This window comes from Myiozetetes cayanensis, unplaced genomic scaffold, assembly GCF_022539395.1.
Source record: "Myiozetetes cayanensis isolate MyiCay16 unplaced genomic scaffold, myiCay2020 scf5-8, whole genome shotgun sequence".
In the NCBI taxonomy this organism is placed as follows: domain Eukaryota; kingdom Metazoa; phylum Chordata; class Aves; order Passeriformes; family Tyrannidae; genus Myiozetetes; species Myiozetetes cayanensis.
Window position 1 is genome coordinate 115,560,182 of NW_026087742.1, and position 25,551 is coordinate 115,585,732.

At 52.2% G+C, this 25,551-nt stretch overlaps 1 protein-coding gene across 7 annotated transcripts in view; it reads right to left on the minus strand.

Moving 5' to 3' along the window:
* Positions 1 to 25,551, minus strand: part of ITSN1 (intersectin 1) — a 95,530-nt gene that overhangs the window by 56,146 nt on the left and 13,833 nt on the right. For 4 of the 7 annotated variants that reach the window (XM_050332771.1, XM_050332772.1, XM_050332769.1 and 1 more), the window contains exons 2-9: positions 16,152 to 16,211; positions 14,822 to 14,914; positions 11,826 to 11,889; positions 4,809 to 4,969; positions 3,225 to 3,392; positions 2,611 to 2,704; positions 1,083 to 1,183; positions 302 to 365 (exon numbers count right to left, since the gene is read on the minus strand). In XM_050332771.1, the coding sequence (XP_050188728.1) occupies positions 302 to 365; positions 1,083 to 1,183; positions 2,611 to 2,704; positions 3,225 to 3,392; positions 4,809 to 4,969; positions 11,826 to 11,889; positions 14,822 to 14,914; positions 16,152 to 16,179 (773 nt within the window). In that variant the 5' untranslated portion in view covers positions 16,180 to 16,211. Of the gene's footprint in view, positions 1 to 301; positions 366 to 1,082; positions 1,184 to 2,610; positions 2,705 to 3,224; positions 3,393 to 4,808; positions 4,970 to 11,825; positions 11,890 to 13,467; positions 13,561 to 14,821; positions 14,915 to 16,151; positions 16,212 to 25,551 lie in introns of all 7 variants that reach the window. The other 3 variants (XM_050332775.1, XM_050332770.1, XM_050332773.1) reach the window with 2 other exon arrangements.

Below are 25,551 nucleotides of genomic sequence, written 5' to 3' on the forward strand. Positions count from 1 at the left end.
AAGGTTTCACTGGTGCTGCCTCCCGTGGGGCCAGGGATGGGGGAGGCACAGGGTGCTGAAATCTGCTCTGCCTAAAAACCCCTCCCTGAACCCCAACCTGAGCACCACACAGAACATGCTCCTGCTGCTTCTGTGAATATCAATAAAGGCACACAGGTGCAGGTTTTGTTTTATAAAGTAATACATGAAAACGAGGAACGTGATTTATCAAAGACTGAAAATGGAGAAAACCCCACAGAACCCAGTGCAGAGGTTTAAGAACAGCTTGTGTTTGGAGGGAAATGAATGGATTTATTTTTACCATATTGTGGCCAGCTGAGCCTGGGGCAAACTGGACTGCATGAGGATTGTTCTTGCTTGGGGACCTGAAAATGAAACAAATATTAACAAACAAACAAGCAACACTGCTGACATGTGATCAGCATCTGTTATTTGTTATAACAGATGTTATTTGGCTCCCCAAATAACAAATATATTATCCTTTCCTTCTGCCCAATTATCATGGAATCCCAGACTGGTTGGGGTTGGGAGGGACCTCAAAGCCCACCCAGTGCCACCCCTGCCATGGGCAGGGACACCTTCCACCAGCCCAGGGTGCTCCAAGCCCCATCCAACCTGGCCTTGGACACTTCCAGGGATCCAGGGGCAGCCACAGCTTCTCTGGGCAACCAAATCATTCAGATTTAAAAACAAAGAGCTCCGAAACACAAAGAGATGCACCGGAACTGGGAAAGCTGAGCCAGGGAACCAGCCCAGGTCCTTCCTGGAACTGGCCAGGTGCTCCCAGCAGTGGGTGAACTGAACACTGGAAATGGCTGCACAAGTTCTCCCAGAACCCACTGTGCCCTTTTCCAGAATGATTTCCCAGGGTCAATTTATTTTTCAGAAAATAAAGGAGAGATGGTGATAGAATGATCCCAGCTATGACAAATATTCACCTCTAAACAAGACCATTAAGCACTTGGGAGAGTGACACAGAAAAATATTGATGAGTCTCTTACCATGTGAACAGCAGCCTCAGTGAGACTAAAATTGGCCTTTTACAGCTTGAAAAAGGGAGACAACAAAAATTGTTCCAGTACCTGTCAAGTGTCCACTCATGGTTTTGTCGTGGCTGTTGAAGAGCTGCCGGTACTTGAGCCGTGAGGACTGAGGGACAGCCCACTCTGCCACGGGGGGAGCACTGCAACCACAGCACAGGGTGTCAGTGGGAACATCAGCGCTTCAGTCACAGAGTATCAGAAGGGTTGGGTTGGGAGGGGCCTTAAAGATCATCCCATCCCACCCCTGCCATGGGCAGAGACACCTTCCACCAGCACAGGGTGCTCCAAGCCCCGTCCAACCTGGCCTGGGACACTTCCAGGGATCCAGGGGCAGCCACAGCTTCTCTGCCCAACCTGTGCCAGGGCCTCAGCAGCCTCACAAGGAGGTAAAGTGCTGCATAGAAATCAAGTTTTACACCTGAAAAGGTTCTTTTCCCCAGTATTGGGAAGGAATTGCTGGCTGGGAGGGTGGGCAGGCCCTGGCACAGGGTGCCCAGAGAAGCTGTGGCTGCCCCTGGATCCCTGGGAGTGTCCCAGGCCAGGTTGGATGGGGCTTGGAGCACCCTGGGCTGGTGGAAGGTGTCCCTGCCCATGGCAGGGGTGGGATGAGATGAACCTCCACTGCAGGGGGGTCTCAGAGGGGCACAATCCCCCCTGCCCTGCTGCCCACGCTGGGGGATCAGCCCAGGGCACGGGGGGTTCTGGGCTGGTTCATGTCCAGCCTCTGCCCCACCAGCACCCCCAGGGCCTTCTCCCAGGGCTGCTCCATCTGCTCATGCCCAGCCTGGATTGATCCCAGGGTGCCCAGTCCAGGGGCAGCACCAGCACTCAGCCCTGTTAAAGCTGAGCAGATTCCCAAGGGTCGCTGCTGCAGCCTGGGCAGGTCCCTCTGGACGGTCCATCCTTCAGGGGTGTCCCTGCAGCCTCAGCCTGGGGTCACCTAAACCTGCTGAGGGTGCCCCTGAGCCCTGTGCGTGTCACTGGGGAGGGGATCAGATCCCACTGGGCCCAGGATGGAGCCCACTGGTCACCACTGGTCACCGATGGCCATCGGGACTCTGAGCCTTGAAATAATCTAAAAGCCCTACATCTAAAAAGGTGGTTCTTCACTCAGAACTTGAAGAGCGTAGAAGAAACTATTACGTGGAGTGCATTTAAAATATGAGAGTTATTAAATATTTTGCTTTCAAAAATAACCCTGGAGTTGCCAATTTTAAATATTACATTAGTTGTTGTGTTGTGTTGTCACACTACCAGGAGTGTCTGTGCAGGACTGCACAACACATGTTGTGTTTACAGGAGCAAAGGCTTTTCTAAAAATTAAGTTTTCAAGAGCTTGAAAACAGTGTCAACACTGTTAATAGTTAATTATTGTACTTCCATGATGCCCTGCTCCTGGAGCATTCCCTGTAAAACCACAGCATCCTGTGAAGTGCTGAAATCAGCAGGGATTGGTTTCTGCAGGAAACATTATTTCAGAAAACAACTTCGTGACAGAGAAGGGATTTTTTCCAAGTGTGGGGGACCCAAATGCCCACCTCCACCCAGTGCCCACCCCCTGACCCACCTGGGCACGTCGAAGGACTGTGCCTTCTGCAGCTTTGCATTGAGCTGAGCTCCTGGGCCGGATCTGCTGAAGGAAGAACTCTTTGGCAATGTGGCTGTGAAGGAGAAAGCAGGCATTAATTAGTGCTGGCACTTCAAGCTGTAGAACTTGCATGCCATTCAGTCAGTTCCTAACACGGCACAGGCACTCTGGGTCTGCTGGGATCTCTTCAACAACATGAAGGAAAGGAAGGCCAACAGAGCAGGAGGAAACACAAGGGCTCTTCCCTCGTGCTTTGTTTACTTTCACAGTTTCATGCACACCCTGCTGATATCAAATTACACTGGGATAAAGGATATGTAGTCCAGTATTTCAAAGCCCTCCCAAACAGCAGTACTTAACAGTTATAAAGAGACAGGAGAGGCCCAATTTCTTGGCACCACTTGATTTCTCACCATGACAGACTCCTGCAGTGGGACATGTCCACACTCCTTTAACTCTTCTCCCAGAGCCACTGGGCTCAAGCCCAGCCCAGTCCTTCCCAGAGGCACCCCTGGAAAGGTTAATCCCAGCAGTGCTGCCCTCGGGCTCGGGGCAGTGGTCAGGGTTAAGAGCAGAGGCGGAGCTGAGCGTACCGGGGTGAGCGAAAGCAGGCAGAGGCTGGATGACAGCAGGAGCTCCGTTAGCCAGGGGAGGGACGGCAGGAACTGAGGACACTAACGGTGGGGACATCCCCACCACCGGCATGGATGCCATGGGGGCCACAGAGCTGAGGGAGGGCATGTTGGCAATGCCCCCGAGACCTACGGGCGAGAAAGGAGAGAGTTGTGCTGGTTGAGACGGGAGACAACGGCTGCAGCTCCGTGGGAACACACACACCCAGGGCACAGGGAACAACACCTGCCTGGGTGCAGCACTGCCCCAAAAATCCACCAGCATTTGCTAAGAAAGGAATTGTTTGCCCGGAACCAAAGGAAGAGCAGCACTGGGAGCTCCAGGCAGGAATGAGCCCTCAGCCTGCACGAGGAGCTGCAGGATCAGCGATCCCAGCTATTGTTGGGATGGAACAGGGCAAAGCTAATGGGGGCAGCACAGTAATGAGTGTTTAGTGGTGAGCACAGTTACAGGGAGAACATGGAGGTTAAAAAGGGCCAGTCAAGCCAGTGGGAAGAACAAGCAAACAGTTGGGATCAAGTGTACAGCGACTGAGAGAAAGGGAATCACAGATTTTGCTGATTTTTGTGGGGGGTTAAATTTATTCTGCCTTTTCTGACTTAAACCTGTATTTGCTCTGTCCAGTTTCACTGTTTCCTTACAGTTTTATTTGTGACTGTAAAACTTGTGTGAGTGGCAGCAGATCAAACCCCATTGCTGCAGGCAGCTATCAGAGGCACTGCTCCCTTTTCCTAGGACATTTAGATGGGAGATTGGGAAGGAATTGCTGGCTGGGAGGGTGGGCAGGCCCTGGCACAGGTTGGGCAGAGAAGCTATGGCTGCCCCTGGATCCCTGGAAGTGTCCCAGGCCAGGTTGGACGGGGCTTGGAGCAGCCTGTGCTGGTGGAAGGTGTCCCTGCCCATGGCAGGGGTGACACTGGATGGGCTTTGAGGTCCCTCCCAACCCAAACCAGTCTGGGATTCTCAAGCACCAATAAACCTGAGCCACAGCAATGACTAACCCAGAAAGGTAAAGAACCTGTCACTGCAGGACACAGGAGTGCATCAGCATGTCGAGCATGAGGTTCACCTTCACTTCTCTTCCTCTCCCCATCCCATTTCCCTACTCTTCCTTGAAGTGGTGGTGACTTTGGCACCACTTAACTCCCAGGACTGAACCAGCAGCTCATGCCAGAGCATTCTTAAAATAAAAGCAGAAGGTGCTTGTAAGAACTCAAGGAAAACAGAGCTCATCTTGCTGAAGCTGGAGATGCCGTAAGGCCAAGCTGGAATCTCAGCTCCAGCACTCTGGGACGCACCAGCCCTGCTAGCTGAGCCACCTTTTGTCTGGAGCAGTGTCAGGCCTGCAGCAAGCAGGACCTCAGCTCACGTTACTGGGCTCAAAGCCCAGTGCAATTTTGGGGGGCACGTGCAGCATCTGCCTTCGAGTCCATGCCCTTTGGAAGCACTTTTTCCTAAGATTTTCCTTCAGAAACTGCAACCTGTCAGCCCAGTTCAAAGGGGGTGCTGCAAGGCAAGGCAAGGAGGAGGAGCAGGGAGCTTACCAAATCCTGGGGCGCCGGGCAGGGCGAGCGGCGGCTGCTTCATGACGGGGGGCAGAGCAGAGGGGAGCTGGTAGCCCTGGAGCTTCAGCTTGATGAGCTTCATGGCTATGGAGAACTCCAAGGGATCCATCCTGCCATCATTGTTCATGTCAGCTAGAGCCCTGCACAACACACAGCACATCCTGCAATTAGGAACTGCAGGACCTGCCCCGAGCGGCAGCACACAGGGATGGACATTCCAGGCTGAGGAAGGAGACGGAGCTGGGAAGGGGCTGGAGCAGCAGGAGGGCCTGAGGGAGCTGGGGGGGCTCAGCCTGGAGAAAAGGAGGCTCAGGGGGGACCTTCTGGCTCTGCAATCCCTGACAGGAGGGGGGAGCTGGGGGGGTCGGGCTCTGCTCCCAGGGAACAGGGACAGGAGGAGAGGGAACGGCCTCCAGCTGTGCCAGGGGAGGCTCAGGTTGGCCAGGAGGAGGAATTTGTTGCTGGCAAGGGTGGTCAGGCCTTGGCAGGGGCTGCCCAGGGAGGTTTGGAGTGCCCAGCCCTGGAGGTGTCCAAGGCAGGCCTGGCCGTGGCACTCAGTGCTCTGGGCTGGGGGACAGGGTGGGGATGGGGCACAGGGGGATCCATGGGCTGGGAGGGCTTTTCCAACCTCAGGGATCCTGGGATTCTGACTAATTCCCACTCAAAATAATCGTGCCAGGCTAAAAATGATCATGAAACAAGACACTATTTAAGCTGAGAGCTCCTTGATTTCTTTCCTAGGGTGGATAATATTTTTCAAGTGGTTTTTCAACTCTTCAAGGAATTAAAATGAGGCATCGAGAGAGGGACCAGTGGAGTTGTACAAAAACTCTGCAAAATGACACCAGTGAGTCTGCACCGTCCTCAAGCAGCAGCACAGAAAGCAAATCCCTGAGTCTGCAGATCTGTACTTCAGCAACACTTAAAATAAAACACTCCTTAAATCCATGAGCTTCACCCCCTTCATCCCATCCATGAGTGTGCAAATGTGTTTTCAATTAAACAATAGCACTCGAGATGAAACATTGAGCCTGGGCCTTGAATAGGCTTTCAAGGGAAGGAGTCTGACTTAAACAGTCTGCTTTTTGTTCCTTCCCCTGCTAGTGAAGCAAACCAAGCCCAGCAGGGAATAGGGGTGGGAGCCTGGGGGGAGAAGCAGGAAGAAGAATGTCAATTCCTGCCACTGCACACCAGAGAAACCCAGAGTGAATGCACGTTAATAATGGAATCAGCTGTGAACTCAGCTTTAAACATTATGCTTATTGCTCTGCTCGAAGAATTAAGTACAGCCTTTGGTACTGGGATAATGGAGAATTCAAGTTCATGCACATATTTACACGTCAGGGACAGTCTGGCTGGACTGGAGCTTTATTTCTGATCAAATCCCTCCCAAGAAAGTTTTCATGCAAGTGTGTGAAAAGTTAACCAGAAAGTACCACAGTGAACTGACAGCTGCTTATCCAAGGAGACAGCCAGGTAAAATGGAAACACTCCAACTCCCAAAAAATTCCAAAACCTTGAAAGAGGCAGATCCCAGCTGGGGTTCCAAAGGCCATCTCTGGTTTAGATCACCAGCAGCACTGGAGACACTCCCAACCTTCCCAGCTCTCCTAAGACAGCACTGCCTGAGCTGTAGCTGTTCTTAACCTACCAGTTCTGATGTCCTGGGCCTGAGTAACAGCCATGGAAATCTGGGAGCAGCACTTCCAGAAAGTCTGGAGAGGACACTGTCAACACTGAAGGCTCAAATATTTATATCCTTAAAAAGTATGTGCTGCAGCAGTGCCTGACAGATGGTGAATCATGGAATGGTTTGGGTTGGGAGGGGCCTTAGAGATCATCCCATGGGCAGGGACACCTTCCACCAGCCCAGGGTGCTCCAAGCCCTGTCCAACCTGGCCTGGGACACTTCCAGGGATCCAGGGGCAGCCACAGCTTCCCCCACTCTCCCAGCCAGCAATTCCTTCCCAATATCCCATCTATCCCTGCCCTCTGGCAGTTGGAAGCCATTCCCTGTGTCCTGTCCCTCCATCCCTTGTCCCCAGTCCCTCTGCAGCTCTCCTGGAGCCCCTTTAGGCTCTGCAAGGGGCTCTCAGGTCTCCCTGGATCCTTCTCTTCTCCAGGTGAACCCCCCCCAGCTCTCCCAGCCTGTCACATAATCAGCTTATCTGTTCAACCTCAGTGGGTTCTACACCTGGAAATTCATAATTTATAAGATATAAACCTTTCCCAGAACAAGCACAGGCAGAGGCCCTCAGTGGGTTCCACCCATGGCCACGACAATGCAGGAAGAGCAAAGACCACTCCGTGGGAACCTCCACTCTCCAGGCCCAATTTCCTGCTGGGAAAGTGTCTGCATTCTGCACGAGGAACACCAGCTGGCCAGTGATCAGGCACTTTGATGTGCACCAGGTTCATTGCTTTCATTGAGCTCCAATTCACAGAACCATCAGTAGCTCCTCACTCAACGTCTGACCTTCTGTGCACTCATTTACAGCACCAGCTTCCCTGCTGAAATTACAGCACAGGCTGCACTGCAAAGGATTCTGTGCAAAGCCCAGAACTCACACCCTAACAAGAACCACCTTCTGGCAAAATCTTCATGCAAAAATAGGACAGATTTTCATTTCTAATCACAGAACTCGGGGTCAGACTCAGATTGTGCAGAACAATCATCACCAGGATGCAGCAAACAGCTCCTCATTCCACTGCTCTGCTGCCAAGGACATTTGGAATAGTGTGGTGCCCTTAAATTGGTTTGGTTTAAGGTCTGGCCGGATCCAGAGCAGGGCAGTAAATGGATTAAACCCTGACTAAATATTTATCAGATTTTATAGAGACCAGCCCCGAGTTTGTTTCTAATGACAAGGGCTCAGCACCATCCCAGGGCTCAGGGGCTGACAAATCCTTCCCCTGTGGATCTGTCCCTGCTCCTTTCTCTCACCTTTCCTGCAGAATGCAAAGACAACTTGATTATTTTTGCATTTCTGAGGCACAGAAACTGAACACGTGCAGTTCTCCCATCCAATATGCTCATAATTAACACACAAACCAGCTCTCCACGAAAACAGCCCGGTGTCAGAAGAAGGAAATCCCCCTGCAGTTCCCCAGCCTGGATTTGTTTAGCACTGCACTCCCATACTGGCTCACACAACCCCTGCTGTGCTGTAAAACTCAGCCCCAAACAGAGAGGGGAACTGAGGGCTGTGCCATCAGCCACACCCTGGATCCGGGTGGGATAAGCTCCAACTGCCAGAATTCCCACCTGGACACCAGGTGGGGAAGGGTGGGAGGGAAGCAGGTGTCAGAAACAGGGAAGTGCCCAGTGGCTTTGCTCTGCCCTGGACAAATAAGTAACTCCAAGTGCCTGGACAAACCGTGGCATTATTGGAGTCCTTTCATTCCAGAGGGATGGGACACCCACAAGGTGCTTTTGGAGGCCCCCATTCCCATTCTTTAGTGGTTCTAAAGAATTGCAGATTATGGCTGCTTAGGCACAGTTACCTCCCAGGCCCAGCCCAAAGCCTAATTAGAGGCCTCTTAATTGATCACCAGCTGGGAGGAGCCCAAGGCTGGTAAAGGGTAGATCAGTGCAGAAGGTGTCAGCACAGACCATAATACTCCCACTCATCTGCTCCACTGAGGTGCCAGAGACTTATTTTATCTTAAAGGAATGAGCAGAAGGGACACAGGAATTCTCAGTGCTAAAAACCAGGGAGCTTCTGTTTTTAAGGACTGGAAAAGCTTCAGAAAAGCTTTTATCAACAGCAGAAATGACAGATTTGTCAGGTATATTCCAGATATATTCCTGTGTGTGTCCATCCAGATCCAAGTGATCCTTTAGGAAACAACAGCCAGGCTTTTATCAGTTTATCACAATCAACTATTTAAAATAAGTCGAATAACTAAGAACAGGAAAACTCTTCCAAAACACAACATACAGACACACACAGACACTTCCATGTGGGCTCCCCATCCCTGGAGTGTCCCAGGCCAGGCTGGACAGGGCTTGGAGCAGCCTGTGCTGCTGGAAGGTGTCCCTGCCCATGGCAGGGGTGGCACTGGGTGGGCTTTAATGCCCCTTCCAACCCAAACCCTCCTGGGATTGGGATTCTGTGATTTCTTGGATTAGAAAATTGATTCAGGAGTTTTACAAGTTGCTCCAACTCAGAACAACAACTTTCCTTCCTCAAGGACTCCTGTACCTCCCCTTCTCTCCCTCTAACAATCTCTGCCATCTACAACCCCCAAACCCCCTATCCCAGAAGTAAATGCTGATGGAGAAGCAGTTTTATGCAGCTCGGATCTCTCTGACATTTTGGGCTTATTAGTCCAGAACTGCCCCTCTCAAGTGCTCCTGGATCTGTACACAGATTGTGACTTAAACATTTACTTCTCTTAATTCAGAGTTGATTCAAAAAACAAGAGAGACAGAGAGAAAGGAATGTTAAAATGCTGCTTTATGATTTACAAAGGCAGCTTGAATAAGTTTTAGTTCAGCTTCATTAATAAAAATGTGCAAGTTCAGGTCTTGTCTCTATGACAACTCCAGAGGGAGTGGAATGATTCCCTTCCTCTCAAGAGCCTGGAAAACTGAATAATTCAGAGAGGAAGAGATCCTCAGTCAGACTATTTACAACTGTTCAGTTCTGTGAACACCTCTGTAAAGGCAATGCCTCTGGAAGATCTTTGGAGAAAGGATGTCTTGTTTATACAGAACTTCTTTCCTTGTTTCATTCAGAGGCCAGAGAAGTTCCAAAGGGACTTCTGAACTTTCACTGAGTCTTCAGCAAATAAGAAAACCAGACCAGCTTTGATATTTGTAAGATGAAGATAATTAGAAAAGAAGCCCTTTATTTAAAAGCCCTGTGAATCTGGGCATGCAGGTTTCCAAAGGGGAAAAATATTTCTCCTTGGACACTTCCAGGGATCCAGGAGCAGCCACAGCTTCTCTGGGCAACCTGTGCCAGGGCCTGCCCACCCTCCCAGCCAGCAATTCCTTCCCAATATCCCATCTATCCCTGCCCTCTGGCAGTGGGAAGCCATTCCCTGTGTCCTGGCACTACACCAGCAGCTCTGAGTCTGGCAGGTCAGTGTGGAGCAGAAACACCTCCAGTGCTGCAGGAGAAGCTGGCAGTGTGGAAACACTGGTGCTGTGCCACACACAGCATGCACACCTTCACCTGCTGAGCTGCCCAGGCAGGAGGGACACTTGTCAGCTGGCAGGCTGTGCCTCCAGCTCCACTGGAGACAGTCCCTGCCAGTCTGAGCCTCTGCAACAAATCAAGCCTTGCCCAGGCCCTCCCATCAGAACATTTTCAACACTGATCACTGTGCCCAGCAGTTGTATTGGTGCAGTTTCAATAAAGCTGGAAAGATTCAGTCATCTGAAGTGAGGGTTTGAAAGTGCCACATTTACACATGCCAACTGCAAAGGTCCCTGCTGCCAGGGGCAGAGCTGGGCACCACAACACTCAGCCCAGCACTGCAGCCCTGCCTTTGGAAAGCACGTGGGAGATCAGTGGTACCACAGAGCCCCACAGTCATCAGGGCTGGCACAGCCCTCCAGGATCACCCAGTGCCACCCCAGCACCTCCACAGTCACCCCCAATCCACGTCCCCAAGGGCCACATCCAGACACCTCTGGGACACTCCCAGACACAGGCACTCCAAACCTCCCTGGGCAGCCCCTGCCAAGGCCTGACCACCCTTGCCAGCAACAAATTCCTCCTCCTGGCCAACCTGAGCCTCCCCTGGCACAGCTGGAGGCCGTTCCCTCTCCTCCTGTCCCTGTTCCCTGGGAGCAGAGCCCGACCCCCCCCCGGCTCCCCCCTCCTGGCAGGGATTGCAGAGCCAGAAGGTCCCCCCTGAGCCTCCTTTTCTCCAGGCTGAGCCCCCCCAGCTCCCTCAGCCCCTCCTGCTGCTCCAGCCCCTTCCCAGCTCCCTTCCCTTCCCTGCACACGCTCCAGCCCCTCAGTGTCTCTTCCAGGAGGTTCCAGAACTGGACACAGCCCTGGGGGTCCCTCAGCAGTGCCAGCACAGGGGACAATCCCTGCCCTGGGCTGTGCCCACGCTATTCCTGATCCAAACCAGGTGCCCTGGGCCCAGCTGGGCTCATGTCCAGCTGCTCTCACCAGCACTCCCAGGGCCTTTTCCAGCTTTCCCACCACCCTTTCCCCAGCCTGGACTGTTCCAGGGGTTTGGTGTGACCCAAGGGCAGGACCCAGTACTGGGCCTTGCTGTCCCCCACAGTGCTGGCCTGTCCCTTCCCAGATCCAGCCTGTCCATCCCCTTATCCAGCCTGTCCATCCCCGGATCCAGCCTGTCCATCCCCTTATCCAGCCTGTCCATCCCCTTATCCAGCCTGTCCATCCCCTTATCCAGCCTGTCCATCCCCTTATCCAGCCTGTCCCTCCCCTTATCCAGCCTGTCCCTCCCCAGATCCAGCCTGTCCCTCTCCAGATTCAGCCTGTCCCTCCCCTTATCCAGCCTGTCCATCCCCAGATCCAGCCTGTCCTTCCCCAGATCCAGCCTGTCCATCCCCTGATCCAGCCTGTCCCTCCCCAGATCCAGCCTGTCCTTCCCCAGATCCAGCCTGTCCCTCCCCAGATCCAGCCTGTCCATCCCCAGATCCAGCCTGTCCATCCCCAGATCCAGCCTGTCCATCCCCAGATCCAGCCTGTCCATCCCCAGATCCAGCCTGTCCATCCCCAGATCCAGCCTGTCCCTCCCCAGATCCAGCCTGTCCAGATCCCTGTGCAGAGCCCTCCTGCCCTGCAGCACCCACTCCCACCCAGTTTGTGTCACCCACGAGCTGAGGGTGCCTTTGGCCCCTCATCCAGACCATCAGTACAGACATTGCACAGCACTGGCCCCAGCCCTGGGGAACCCAAGTGGATTTGGGTCCATTCCCACCCCCCCAGTCCCTGTCCCAGTCTGTCCCAGTAAATACCACTCTGCTGCAGCTGCCCTTGTCCCACCCCATCCCATACTCACCATATCTGTGCTAACACCGGCTGAGGTAACCCAGACTGAAAAAAAAAGTTCCTGGCTTGATCACCTGGAAAATAAATAGGACATCTATAAATACCTGGCAAAAGGGGAGGGGAGATCAGGAGTCAAAAATATCTGTAAGAGGAGCAACAGGAAAACCATAAATAGTTAATGCCACACCTACATATCAGAGTGTGAGACTGAAACATATTTGGGGATTTGTAAACCCACCACGTATTTCCAACAGGCAGCACCACACAGAGTCACCTGGGAATGGGCATTTAGGGCAACTCCTGGCTCCCAGTCCGGGTTAAAGGCTCGAGTGGAATCAGATGCCTTGTGAAAACAAGGAAAGTTCTCCTTCCAGGGAAGTCTGTACCAACATAAACTCTAGCCTGGATTCTTTGGAAGTGCAGTGCCAGTCAGACAGCACAAACCAAATCAAGTGGTAAGTAAAATCAAATAACGTGATAGGCCGGTAACAAAGTAAGTTATGCTGTATTTCAAAGCCATTTCCCAACTACCAATGGAAAGTATGGATAGCAAAACAATTACTGAGGGATTGGGCACTGGGGCATGCCGTGGCCTGTAAAGGAAAGTTGCAAACAGATCAGAAACAGGAGAAATCATCAAAGGAGGTCAATCGACCTGGTAGGATTTTGTACCATATCTGTCATGGGCCAGGAACAAAAATCGTGCAGTTGGACACCCAGGTGAGGGTGGATGTGAGGAAACTCCCCTGAGGATGTGATCCTGATTTCCCACTCTGGAAATCTTGATGGATCAGAGAGCAGGAAAGCAACACCCTTCTGTATCTTTAATTTCAACTGAGCATCACTGGAGAGGGAGGTTGGACAAGGGCTGGAGGGACAGGACAAGGGGAATGGCTCCCACTGCCAGAGGGCAGGGAGAGATGGGATATTGGGAAGGAATTCCTGGCTGGCAGGGTGGGCAGGCCCTGGCACAGGTTGCCCAGAGAAGCTGTGGCTGCCCCTGGATCCTCTGGAAGTGTCCCAGGCCAGGTTGGACAGGGCTTGGAGCACCCTGGGCTGGTGGAAGGTGTCCCTGCCCATGGCAGGGGTGGCACTGGGTGGGCTTGGAGGTCCCTCCCAGCCCCACCCTCTGTGACTGTGCTGCTCATTTACACAGCACTAAAGCAAATCAAATGCAGCAAGAAAGCAAAGAGGAGGCCTCCTGCTGCCTTTGACACCAAAGTAATTAGTGGTGCCCATGAAAATTCAGCAGGATCAGGGCAACTCCCTGACTTGCAGCTTTGCTTCCCAGTGCATTTCAGATCTCCTGCAGAGCTCATCCCACTGCTTTACCCAGAGAGCTCCTAGACCAGACTGCACTTCAGTTCATCTTTGTTTAATCACACTTTAATCTCGGAGTATCTTGGCCTAGGTGGGCTGACCCCAGACAGAACTCAGTCACCCACTGAATCCCCTCTTCCCAGCAGGATAGGGAAGGGAAAATGGCAGAAAACATCAGAAGGCACATGAAAAGTGGGATATATAAAATGAGAAATATCTCATCAATTTTTTTAGTTCTCATGCCCATATGTCTCCCAGGAAACTCTGCACATATTTCAGCTCACCAGTTAAGATTTAATTAAATGGAATTGGAAAGAAAACTCCTTCTTTACCAGTGATAAATCCAGCTGTTGGTTTCAGGCTGTGGAACTGCTGATCATGTTTTGCTCTCTCCTCCACAGTAATAGCCCAGATATCCAGGTTGCCTGGTGGAAAAGAGAGGCAGGAATGTCAGTAAGAAACATCATCTATAAAACACCCTCTTTTTATTCTGAGTGTAATCATCTCAACTCACTCTGCACCTCTGAGAGGAGCCCGGGCTGGGGGATCCTTTGCCTCCCAAAAAGAACAAACTGAAATCAGGGACACCTTCCACCAACCCAGAGTGCTCCAACCTGGCCTTGGACACTTCCAGGGATCAGGAGCAGCCACAGCTTCTCTGGGCACCCTGTGCCAGGGCCTGCCCATCCTCCCAGCCAGCAATTCCTTCCCAGTATCCCATCTAACCCTGCCCAGAGAAAAGCCCCAAAGAGATGCAACCTCGAAGTGGAACCAGAGCAGTTACACTGAAATGTATCTTCATAATCTTTCTGCAGATCAGCTGCAAAACTGAACTAAAAATGTGTCCCCAGTGTCTGAGGGGCCCACAAGGAAGCCAGAGCAGGACTCTGGATCAGGAACTGCAGTGACAGGACAAGGAGTGAGGGATTCAAAGTGAAAGAGGGGAAATTTAGGTGAGATATTGGGAAGGAATTGCTGGCTGGGAGGGTGGGCAGGCCCTGGCACAGGCTGAATCCCAGAGAAGCTGTGGCTGCCCCTGGATCCTGCGAAGTGTCCCAGGCCAGGCTGGACAGGGCTTGGAGCACCCTGGGCTGGTGGAAGGTGTCCCTGCCCATGGCAGGGTGGCACTGGGTGGGCTTGGAGGTCCCTCCCAGCCCCACCCTCTGTGACTGTGCTGCTCATTTACACAGCACTAAAGCAAATCAAATGCAGCAAGAAAGCAAAGAGGAGGCCTCCTGCTGCCTTTGACACCAAAGTAATTAGTGGTGCCCATGAAAATTCAGCAGGATCAGGGCAACTCCCTGACTTGCAGCTTTGCTTCCCAGTGCATTTCAGATCTCCTGCAGAGCTCATCCCACTGCTTTACCCAGAGAGCTCCTAGACCAGACTGCACTTCAGTTCATCTTTGTTTAATCACACTTTAATCTCGGAGTATCTTGGCCTAGGTGGGCTGACCCCAGACAGAACTCAGTCACCCACTGAATCCCCTCTTCCCAGCAGGATAGGGAAGGGAAAATGGCAGAAAACATCAGAAGGCACATGAAAAGTGGGATATATAAAATGAGAAATATCTCATCAATTTTTTTAGTTCTCATGCCCATATGTCTCCCAGGAAACTCTGCACATATTTCAGCTCACCAGTTAAGATTTAATTAAATGGAATTGGAAAGAAAACTCCTTCTTTACCAGTGATAAATCCAGCTGTTGGTTTCAGGCTGTGGAACTGCTGATCATGTTTTGCTCTCTCCTCCACAGTAATAGCCCAGATATCCAGGTTGCCTGGTGGAAAAGAGAGGCAGGAATGTCAGTAAGAAACATCATCTATAAAACACCCTCTTTTTATTCTGAGTGTAATCATCTCAACTCACTCTGCACCTCTGAGAGGAGCCCGGGCTGGGGGATCCTTTGCCTCCCAAAAAGAACAAACTGAAATCAGGGACACCTTCCACCAACCCAGAGTGCTCCAACCTGGCCTTGGACACTTCCAGGGATCCAGGAGCAGCCACAGCTTCTCTGGGCACCCTGTGCCAGGGCCTGCCCATCCTCCCAGCCAGCAATTCCTTCCCAATATCCCATCTATCCCTGCCCAGAGAAAAGCCCCAAAGAGATGCAACCTCGAAGTGGAACCAGAGCAGTTACACTGAAATGTATCTTCATAATCTTTCTGCAGATCAGCTGCAAAACTGAACTAAAAATGTGTCCCCAGTGTCTGAGGGGGCCCACAAGGAAGCCAGAGCAGGACTCTGGATCAGGAACTGCAGTGACAGGACAAGGAGTGATGGATTCAAAGTGAAAGAGGGGAAATTTAGGTGAGATATTGGGAAGGAATTGCTGGCTGGGAGGGTGGGCAGGCCCTGGCACAGGTTACCCAGAGAAGCTGTGGCTGCCCCTGGATCCCTGCAAGTGTCCCAGGCCAGGCTGGACGGGGCTTGGAGCAGCCTGGGCTGGTGGAAGGTGTCCCTGCCCATGGCAGGGGTGGCACTGGGTGGGCTTTGAGGTCCCTCCCAACCCAAGCCACTCTGTAATTGTTTGGTTTCATGTGAACAGCAAAAATAATGTCCCTATTGCACTGTCAGGGCCCATCCTGGATTTTTCATTGCAATTCCAGGTGCTACAACTTCCCTGAGAAAAATGGAAAGCTAAAAATGCGTCACTTTTGGTCTCATCTAAACAGGGCTGTGGGACAGCAAGGACAGAAACTGCCAGTGGCCACATCCAAAGGCATCTGCTGGGCTTTTCAGCAATTAAAAAGCCCAGGAATCCTCCCTCAGGCACAAGTGGAACAGAAGGAGGTGATGCCCTCCTGCCAGGGGCTGGCTGTGCCCTGCAGGGACACACTGTGGGGCTGGGGGGATCGATGCAGGGCAGGGATCCTGCCCACTCTGCCATTGCTGGGATGTGCCTGAAACCACCACACTCCCCACAAACACCCCAGGGAGAAAACACTCACAAAGGGACACATTTATGCTCTCAGTTTTGGCATATGGGAATAATTCAAACAGCAGAAAGCACTTACCCCCAAAAGGTGTTGGAAACTGAGCCATGGTTCTGTCACTTTTAGCTTGTTAAGAGATGCCTGGAAAAGAAAAAAAAAAACATAAAGAGATATTCAAACAGTTACAGTATCTTCCATTTTCCATACATTTTTGTCTGATTAATTACTAAGCAAAAAAAAAAGGCAGTGAAGAAGCAGGATTGTGTCACTCCTGCCCACAGGAACTGTGACTGGCAGAGCTCAGTGTCTCATTCTTGCACTACCCTGTGCATCCAGGAGGATATTTTCCTACATTTCAGTTCTGCTCCAAGAATATCCTCAAACTCAATCTTTAGAATTTAATTAATTAATTTACTCAGTGATTTAATCATCAGTGATGGAGTGAAGGACAGAGCTCAGCGAGATCCCAGTGACTCTGCCCAGGGCTCCGTGCCTCTCCTGATGTTCCAAGCCCTGCTCCTGCTCCAGAGGAGAACTGGCTCCATTTCCAGCTGTTAAACACAACCCCTCCAGCGATCTGGTTTTCATTGCTGGCAGCAAAGGCCCTGCCCTGCTCCGAGTTTGAAACAAAACACACTCAGAAAACGCAGCTCCACTTGCAGCCCGCTCTGCCCCCAGCTCAGGCAGCCAGAGGTGCCACGGCCCAGCAATCCCCGGGTGGGAGCTGCTCTGCCCTGCACACAAAGCAGCCTCCACAGCTCCAAACCTCATCTGCAGGAGAAGGAGAACCATTTTTCTTGCAGCACACAAAGGCTGACAGGAGCTGCCTGGGCCAGGGGACAATGCCCAGCACCGGGGCCGCTCCACAATGAGGGGCGGCCTCTTGTCCTCCCGGATTCCACTCGTGTTTTCCAGGCAACAGCAGAAAGGCAAAAGGGAACGGGATCAGGAGGAGAATAACTGAGGCTGCCCCAGCAGCAGCAGATATTTATCAATATCACCCAGAAAGGCCATTCACTCGCACCAACAACTTCCTTTTGTCTGAATTCCTCTTTGCTCTCCTCCCCACCCCCCTCCCACACTTCCCACGTTCTCTTCTGGCTCCCAACTTGGGAACCTCTCCCGGATCCCCTCCCTGGTGGCCCTGCAGAACCTCTGGCCCTGCTGCCAGCCAGGCTGCAGCAGCTGGAACGGGAAGGATGGGCCAACCACAGGACTCCAAACCTTCTCCCAGGGCCAGGTAACGCAGCTGAGGCTGCTCCAGGCACAGCAACCTCCCCTCCAAAGGCTCCAATCCCAGGCTCGGGGATCCAGAGTGCTCAGAACGAGCTCCCTGAGATGGGGGGTTCTGCCAGGAGCTTTTCTGAGGTGCTCAGGGATCAGCACTTTGAGTTTGACCTCTGGTTTCTTGTGGTACTCAGCTGTGGGTAAGAACTGCAAGGCTGGTGGGGTTTGGGACTGCAAGGAGAGCCTGGGGGAAAGAGGAGGAGAAAAGCAGGAGGAAGAAAGGAGGAGAAGAAGAGGAAAAAAAGAAGAAGGAGGAAAAAAAGAAGAAGGAGGAAAAAAAGAAGAAGGAGGAAAAAAAGAAGAAGGAGGAAAAAAAGAAGAAGGAGGAAAAAAAGAGGAGGAAAAAAAAGAAGGAGGAAAGAAGAAGGAGGAAAAAAGAAGAAGGAGGAAAAAAAGAAGAAGGAGGAAAAAAGAAGAAGGAGGAAAAAAAGAAGAAGGAGGAAAAAAAGAAGAAGGAGGAAAAAAAGAAGAAGGAGGAAAAAAAGAGGAGGAAAAAAGGAGGGGAAAACAGGAAGAAAAAGGAGGAGGAAAAAAGAAGAGAAAAAAGATTGAGGGAAAAAAGAGGAGAAAAACAGAGGAGGAAAAAAGAAGAAGGAAAAAGGAGGAGGAAAAAAGGGGAGGAAAAAGGAAGAGGGAAAAAGAGGGAAAAAAAGGAGGAGTAAAAAAAAGGAGGAAAAAGGAGGAAGGAAAGAGAGGAGATAAAAAGGAGAAAAAAAGGAGAAGGATAAATGGAGAGGGGGATGTGGGCAAAGGAGGAAGAAAAAGAAGTTAAAAAAAAAAAAAAGTAGAAAGAAAAAAGAAAGAAAGAAGGAAAGCCAAAAGCAGAGCCCTCTGCCCTCCCCCTCCCCCAGCCCGGGCAGTTGCCATATAATATTTTCCTGTTTAACAGGAGCAGGAGCAGCAGAGCAGCCCCAGTGCTGCAGGGAGGACACCCTCCCACACTGCCAGTACCCCAAAGGAAGGGCAGTGCATTCCCCTCTACCTTGGACACAGCACAAAGAGGGGAGGGGGTGGGAGGTCTGAAGCCCAGCCCGGTGCTGGATGCCAAGGAAAGCAGAAGCCATTCCAAAGAGCTTCCAGAGGGGGGAAAAAAAAAAGAAAGAGAGAAAAAAAACAAATCCAGATGAAATAAAATGGAGAGAAGGAGCAGAAAAGTGCATTTAAAGTTGAGAGACTGAAACTAAAATGGACTGTGGGCAGAGATACCCCGGGAAGGAAATGGAGAGAGACACAAACCCCTCTGAGGGAGTTACTGCCCATGAAAACCCAGCTTGCACAAGCACAGGCTTCATTCCACATGGCTGAGGGGACACCAGCAGCCCTGATTGCACAGGAATAAATCTGCAGCTGTGGACAACTGATTCCAGCAGCTGGAATGGGGTGTTATGCAGGAAAATGAAGGCGGACGGGGACCAGGAGTTTCACAGCACTCCAGTTCTGGCTTTGCAGGAGGGTTGTGAGGACCTGCCCAAGCCCTACCAGTTCCACAGCAGCAGCAACTCCACTCCTCTGCCTTCCCTGCTCCCCCCAGCACCCCAAAGGCACTGGGACAAACCAAAAAAGATGGAGAATCCACCACCCAGAGACCTGAGGGAAATCCAGGGTGGGTAAGCTGAGCTCTGGGCCTTCCCCCCCTTCAGGAAAGCAGGGATTCCTCCCTAAGTACTGCCATTTGTATCTGTAGGAACTCTGACAAACTCAACTGACAGGGACCAAGGAGTTCAGAAATTCAGGAACTGCTCAAACAGGAAGAAGAGGAGACAAGAAGGGGAAGCACAACTGCCCCATCGGTCCCTCACACACTCCATTTCCTTGGGAAGCCAGCCCAGAACTGCATCAGCAAAACTGGCCAGGAATGAACTGGGAAAACTCCATCCAGTGGATTCCTTCCCACAAGAACTGGAAGATGCAACAGCTCCTTTCTCCTGCTTTTAGAAAGAACTGAGCTCATCTCACTGCACAGAGGACTTCAAGCTGCTCCCACCCTGGGATTGGAAAAACAGGTCCAACATTAAACATGTCCTTCCAACACAAATCCCTTCATCCCTAAACAAGAGATCCACATCTCATCTGCACACAACAAACCCCCAACACCGGGGTCAGTCACGGGCTCTGCACTTCCCAACTGCCCAGGAAAGGATCAGCCCAGCTTTCCCATGCCCAGAGCGGTACCAACCCCAGCCACCCCACAGGGCCTCTCCCCACCAAGGTCACAGAATCCCAGGATCCCTGGGGCTGGAAAAGCCCTCCCAGCCCATGGATCCCCCTGTGCCCCATCCCCACCTTGTCCCCCAGCCCAGAGCACTGAGTGCCACGGCCAGGCCTGCCTTGGACACCTCCAGGGCTGGGCACTCCAAACCTCCCTGGGCAGCCCCTGCCAAGGCCTCACCACCCTTGCCAGCAACAAATTCCTCCTCCTGGCCAACCTGAGCCTCCCCTGGCACAGCTGGAGGCCGTTTCCTCTACTCCTGTCCCTGTTCCCTGGGAGCAGAGCCCGACCCCCCCCGGCTCTGGAGCAGCACAAGACACAGCTGATGTTCCAGGAGATCCATAATTTGCCAATGCCCACAGGACCTCCCCAGCTGCTCTGTGGGATTTCCCCCTGCCCAGGGTCACTGTGCTCTGAGCAGCTGAAGGGACATGGGCTGTGAGCCCTGTCCCTTTGTCAGCCCCAAAACACGGCTCCAAACTTTGTTATGGTTTCTATTCCTAGCTGCCTGTGCTCTGCTGAGGCCATGTGTACATACAACTGCAATAACACCACAGGAGGTATAAATTAACAATAATTGAGCTATTTCAGTGCTGTGTGTCTTTACACACACAAGTTCCACATGGAAAAGATCATATTTTTGTTTTCCTTAAAATGCAACGCAGTGTTTGTGTTTCTAAATAACTCCTTGTGAGATAATTCTGCCATTCAAATCCAGAATTCCTGAGGCCACTTATCAGCCACCTTCCTCCTCCTGCAGGAAAAGGAGGAACAAACCCAAGCAGATGAACCCCCACATCCTTCAAGAGTTCTAAAGGACACGATCCCCAGGCAGGATGTCCTGGGAGTGTCCCAGGCTGAGGGGTCTGCCTGTGAGCCCTCCCTTAGAGCAGGATCAGTCAGAGGGCTCCAGAGCTCCAGCACAGCCTGGCAACTTTAGATCCATGTTGGGAGACAAAAGCAGCCTGAGACATTCCTGGAAGTTTGGCTCCTGCTCTTTGGAGATCAGGTCTCTAACACAGGCACCAGTCTGCCAAACCCTCCAGAGTTTCTGCCCTTTGCAGGAACAGCTTCAAACTGCAAAAACCTTCACAAAACCTTCACAAATGTCAACTTCCACCGATTCTTGTGGGTTTTTGCCAGGCAGCCAAATGAGGCTGACAAAGCAACTCCCACTGCAGAGGCTTCTCAACACCTGTGGCAACAACCAAACTGCTGGATCACAGAATCATGGAATGGGTCGGGTTGGGAGAGAGCTGGAAGATCAACTCCCTGCCAGGAGGGGGGAGCCGGGGGGGGTCGGGCTCTGCTCCCAGGGAACAGGGACAGGAGGAGAGGGAACGGCCTCCAGCTGTGCCAGGGGAGGCTCAGGTTGGCCAGGAGGAGGAATTTGTTGCTGGCAAGGGTGGTCAGGCCTTGGCAGGGGCTGCCCAGGGAGGTTTGGAGTGCCCAGCCCTGGAGGTGTCCAAGGCAGGCCTGGCCGTGGCACTCAGTGCTCTGGGCTGGGGGACAAGGTGGGGATGGGGCACAGGGGGATCCATGGGCTGGGAGGGCTTTTCCAACCTCAGGGATCCTGGGATTCTGTGATATGAACACACATGGGCTGGTTTTAATCCTGACAACATTTCACCCAGTAATTCCAGTCCCAGCTGAACTGTGACTGAATTAGAGCACCTTTTTCAAGACATGACTGACTTTAATTTTAAAACATTTAACACAGTGAGAAGCCACTGCATACACTTAACTGTAAAACCCTTATCAAGAAATACGCTATCTGGTTTATTTTCACTTTAATAGTTGTTGGCTTCATTCTGAACCACCTGTAAAGCAGGAATTCCAGGAGTTTCTTAGCACTATTTTATTTATTTTTAAAGTTACTTTTACTTACACAGGTGCAGCAATGAGCCCCTTTGCTTTTTTGGTCTCAACTTTAGAGCTCTGAAATGGGGACAATATAAAAAAAAATCAAAATCAGATGTTCTTGAGTTGTTTCACTTCACCTTCTCCATCTCTGCCCCTGAGCAACAGCCCTGCTGGGGAAGGGGAAGGGGAAGAGGGAAGGGAAAGCCCGGAGTCAGCACTAGTGCCAAGTCAAGAGAGTTCAGGATGTGCAAGTCCATCCCCTCTCCCCTCCTCCGAGGCAAAAGCAGCAGATAAAAAGGTCTGGCAGGGCAGGGAGGGGCTGAGATGGTGACAAACTGAAGGCCCAGATGGCTCTGCAGGACTCCAGAGGGTCAGAGTGACCCCCAGCTCCTCAGGGACCGGCACTCCCCCCAGCTCAGGGCTCTGGGGGCTCGCTGGGAAGCAGATTTTCAAAGGAGAGATTTAATAGAGCGATTATTCAGAGTCCCCCAAACCTCATCAGCACCTCAGGGTTGTGTCAGCACAGTCACCCCAGCTGAACAGCTCCTGCCTCCCACCCAGGGACACTCAGCTCTGCATTTCTCCTGCAGGACATGAGAACAGCCTTAAATCGGGCCACTTACACAAGGATTTGTTACTGCCCTTCCTCCTGGCCACACTTAACCCCGCTGCTCCAGCACAGGTGGCCAAGAAGACAAGGAAAGGGCAAACCAACACTTGAAACAGCAGCGTTACTGGGGAGAAAGGGAGGAGCAGATGGGGAAACTTCCCGGGTTGTTTTTCCCAGGGCCAAGCCAGGCCCTGGAGCATTTGGGAAATGAAGGGATTTCCTTGCACCACAAGCCGTGCTGAGCAGACACCAGTTCAGAGGGAGGGGCACAGGCTCTCTGACCTGGCAATGCAGAGGTTGCACAAAGCTTAAACAAGGAATTAAACATGTCACAGCTCCACTGCTGGAGCTCCTGCCTCCTATTTCAAAATGCTCCAGCACTCACTGAGGAGATGAACCCTGCACGAGGCAGGGTGTATCCCAAAACAAGGGCTTCCTGCTTCCATCCCATCAATTCCTCTCCAAAATGCTTACAAACAGTTTTCACACAAGAGCAAAACCCTTTCAGGTGTGACCACAAAACCAGGCCACTGATACACACAGTGGGAGAAGGGGAAGAAAAGAATGGTTTGCAAGGTAAAATGGTGAATACACAGAGAATATATACAAATATATTCTACATGCACATTCTAAAAGCTCAACCCAGTTTCTGAATCCTATTCCTGTGTTAAGCAGAATTGCTGATTGTCTGCCAGTGCAGCTGAATGGTACAGAACATCCTGGAAGGGCACGTGCCACCTTTCCTTTCCAGATGCCAAGAGTGGCCTCCACCAGTTCCTCAGAAAGCTGTCCTGCATCTCAGTGACTGTAAAAGTTCCAATCCCTGGCTGGGGTCAAAGAATCACACACTGGTTTAGGTTGGGAGAGACCTCAAAGCCCACCCAGTGCCACTCCTGCCCTGGGCAGGGACACCTTCCACCAGCCCAGGCTGCTCCAAGCCCCATCCAACCTGGCCTGGGACACTTCCAGGGATCCAGGGGCAGCCACAGCTTCTCTGGGCAACCTGTGCCAGGGCCTGCCCACCCTCCCAGCCAGCAATTCCTTCCCAACATCCCATCTATCCCTGCTCTCTCCAAATGTCAGGATACTGCTGGACACAACCCCTGGCAGTAACAGCACAGAAAGGAGCACAACAGGCACACAGACCCAGGGACAATTCCCACGTGATCCCACTCGAGCTGAGGTGCCTGGATTTCTGGAGCACAGACCCCCCCCCAGAGCAGACAGTGAGGGGCAGGTTTGTCTCTACAAAAAGCTACAGGTCCAGTCGAGGGTTTATTGGGAGAGGAGCTCCAGCCAGGCGGGTTCTGGATCCCCCAGGAGCACTGCTGACCTTCCAGGGACCATGCCACCACACCCCAGCAGGTGCCACCACACCCCAGTGACCCTGCACTCCTGCCAAGGGCTGGCAATTATTTCAAGCCCGTGCAAGAGAGAACCAGGACAAGCACACAAACCAACCAGCTCCAGGGAAAAGGCTGGATATGGAAGACAGGGCTTTAAGATCCATCAGGCAGTGAGGGAAGGGGTTCCCCTCCTCAGTATAAAACACCCAGAGCTGCTCTGAAGGACCTTCCAGGGGAGGCACCACGTGCACAGACATTTTCCAGGCTGGATGTGGAAATCTTTGTTATGGTCCTCCTGTAAATGACCCAGGAAGTCTGCATGGTTAATAACTGCAAAGAGCAGTTATTAACTGCACTGCAAGGCTTTAATACCTCTTTCCAGGATAAAAATTCCTTTCCTGCACGAGGGTGAGAACATTCAGGTTATTGTTAGTGCTAATGGTTTATTTACTGTAAGGCACAAATCTGCAGCGTGGGGAGGTTTGTTTACTGTAGCTTACAAATGTCTCCCCTGTGGGCACTTCAAAAGCCAACTGGTTTGCAGTTCCCTGTAATCAGGAAAAATTTGCTACAAGTCCCATTCTGGTTGTGGGGCTGCCTTTGACTAGGAAAAAACTCCAATTGCAGAACTGTAACACAGTGCTCTGATTTCCCAGCAGAATAGAGCTAAAAACCTTTCAAGTTTGATTCAACGAGAAAGCCAAGAGAGCTATGAAAAGAAACCCACTGAACTCCCTTGAAGGTGCTGCTGTTGATCGGTGCCCGAGGACACCCACACCCAGCTCTGCTGGGACAGCCCTGGGATCCACGTTCACAGCTCTGCTGGCAGCAGGGTGCCTACTGTGCATCCAAACCTGCATCCCCCAGACAGAATCCCAGGATCCCTGGGGCTGGAAAAGCCCTCCCAGCCCATGGATCCCCCTGTGCCCCATCCCCACCTTGTCCCCCAGCCCAGAGCACTGAGTGCCACGGCCAGGCCTGCCTTGGACACCTCCAGGGCTGGGCACTCCAAACCTCCCTGGGCAGCCCCTGCCAAGGTCTCACCACCCTTGCCAGCAACAAATTCCTCCTCCTGGCCAACCTGAGCCTCCCCTGGCACAGCTGGAGGCCGTTCCCTCTCCTCCTGTCCCTGTTCCCTGGGAGCAGAGCCCGACCCCCCCCGGCTCCCCCCTCCTGGCAGGGATTGCAGAGCCAGAAGGTCCCCCCTGAGCCTCCTTTTCTCCAGGCTGAGCCCCCCCAGCTCCCTCAGCCCCTCCTGCTGCTCCAGCCCCTTCCCAGCTCCCTTCCCTTCCCTGCACACGCTCCAGCCCCTCAGTGTCTCTTCCAGGAGGTCCCAGAACTGGACACAGCCCTGGAGGTGCCAGCACAGGGCGAGGTTGTTGTAGGACACAGATATCCAGCCATCCTCTTAAACACATGGCCCTTAAATTCCTATGGAATCATCAGCTCTGCATCTCACCCAGACCATTTTCTCTTGGTCCATGTGTCCCCACGGGCTCTCTCTGGGTCACTGACAGTCAGTGCCTGTCAATGCAAGGCCACGATTGGCAGGGAATCACCCGGAGCTGCCTCCTCAGTATCGACCTCAACAGCTACCGAGGGAAATCCTGGGCCAAGGCAAGGCATTGACATCATTCTCACCAAAACAGAGAATTCTGCACCTGCCAATCTAATCTTCCAAAAAGAGAAATGACCACAGAAGAGAACACAGCCTGTGGTGTTTCAGCTCCATCGATCCCGAGGCTGGGAGCTGTCAACCTCCTCTCCCGTTTTGGTCTCAGTCACAACGTATGAGAAACGGCAGGATCTTATTTCCCAGGCTCTGCCAACAATTCCAGCCCAAGCTCCTGAAAAGCTGCTTAGACCTGTGCATCTTCAGCAGAGGATTCTCCCTCATGGCTTTCAGACTGTCAGGACCAGAGACACACACTGAGAGTGGCCAGTTTACTGACACGAACAATTCTGTCTAGTCCTTAAGCCCAACCTCAAGGCAGCTCCTTCTCCTCTGTGCTGATCCTGAGCTCAGGATAAAGCCCCCTGTGAAACAGCCCCCAAATACACGTGCAGGCACGTGCAGTAAGATTTTGGAACCCTGGGAGTCCGGGTAACAGAGGGATGCTGTGTGTGCCACCAGCATGGAGGTGTCTGAGGCAGTTCAGTTGTCCT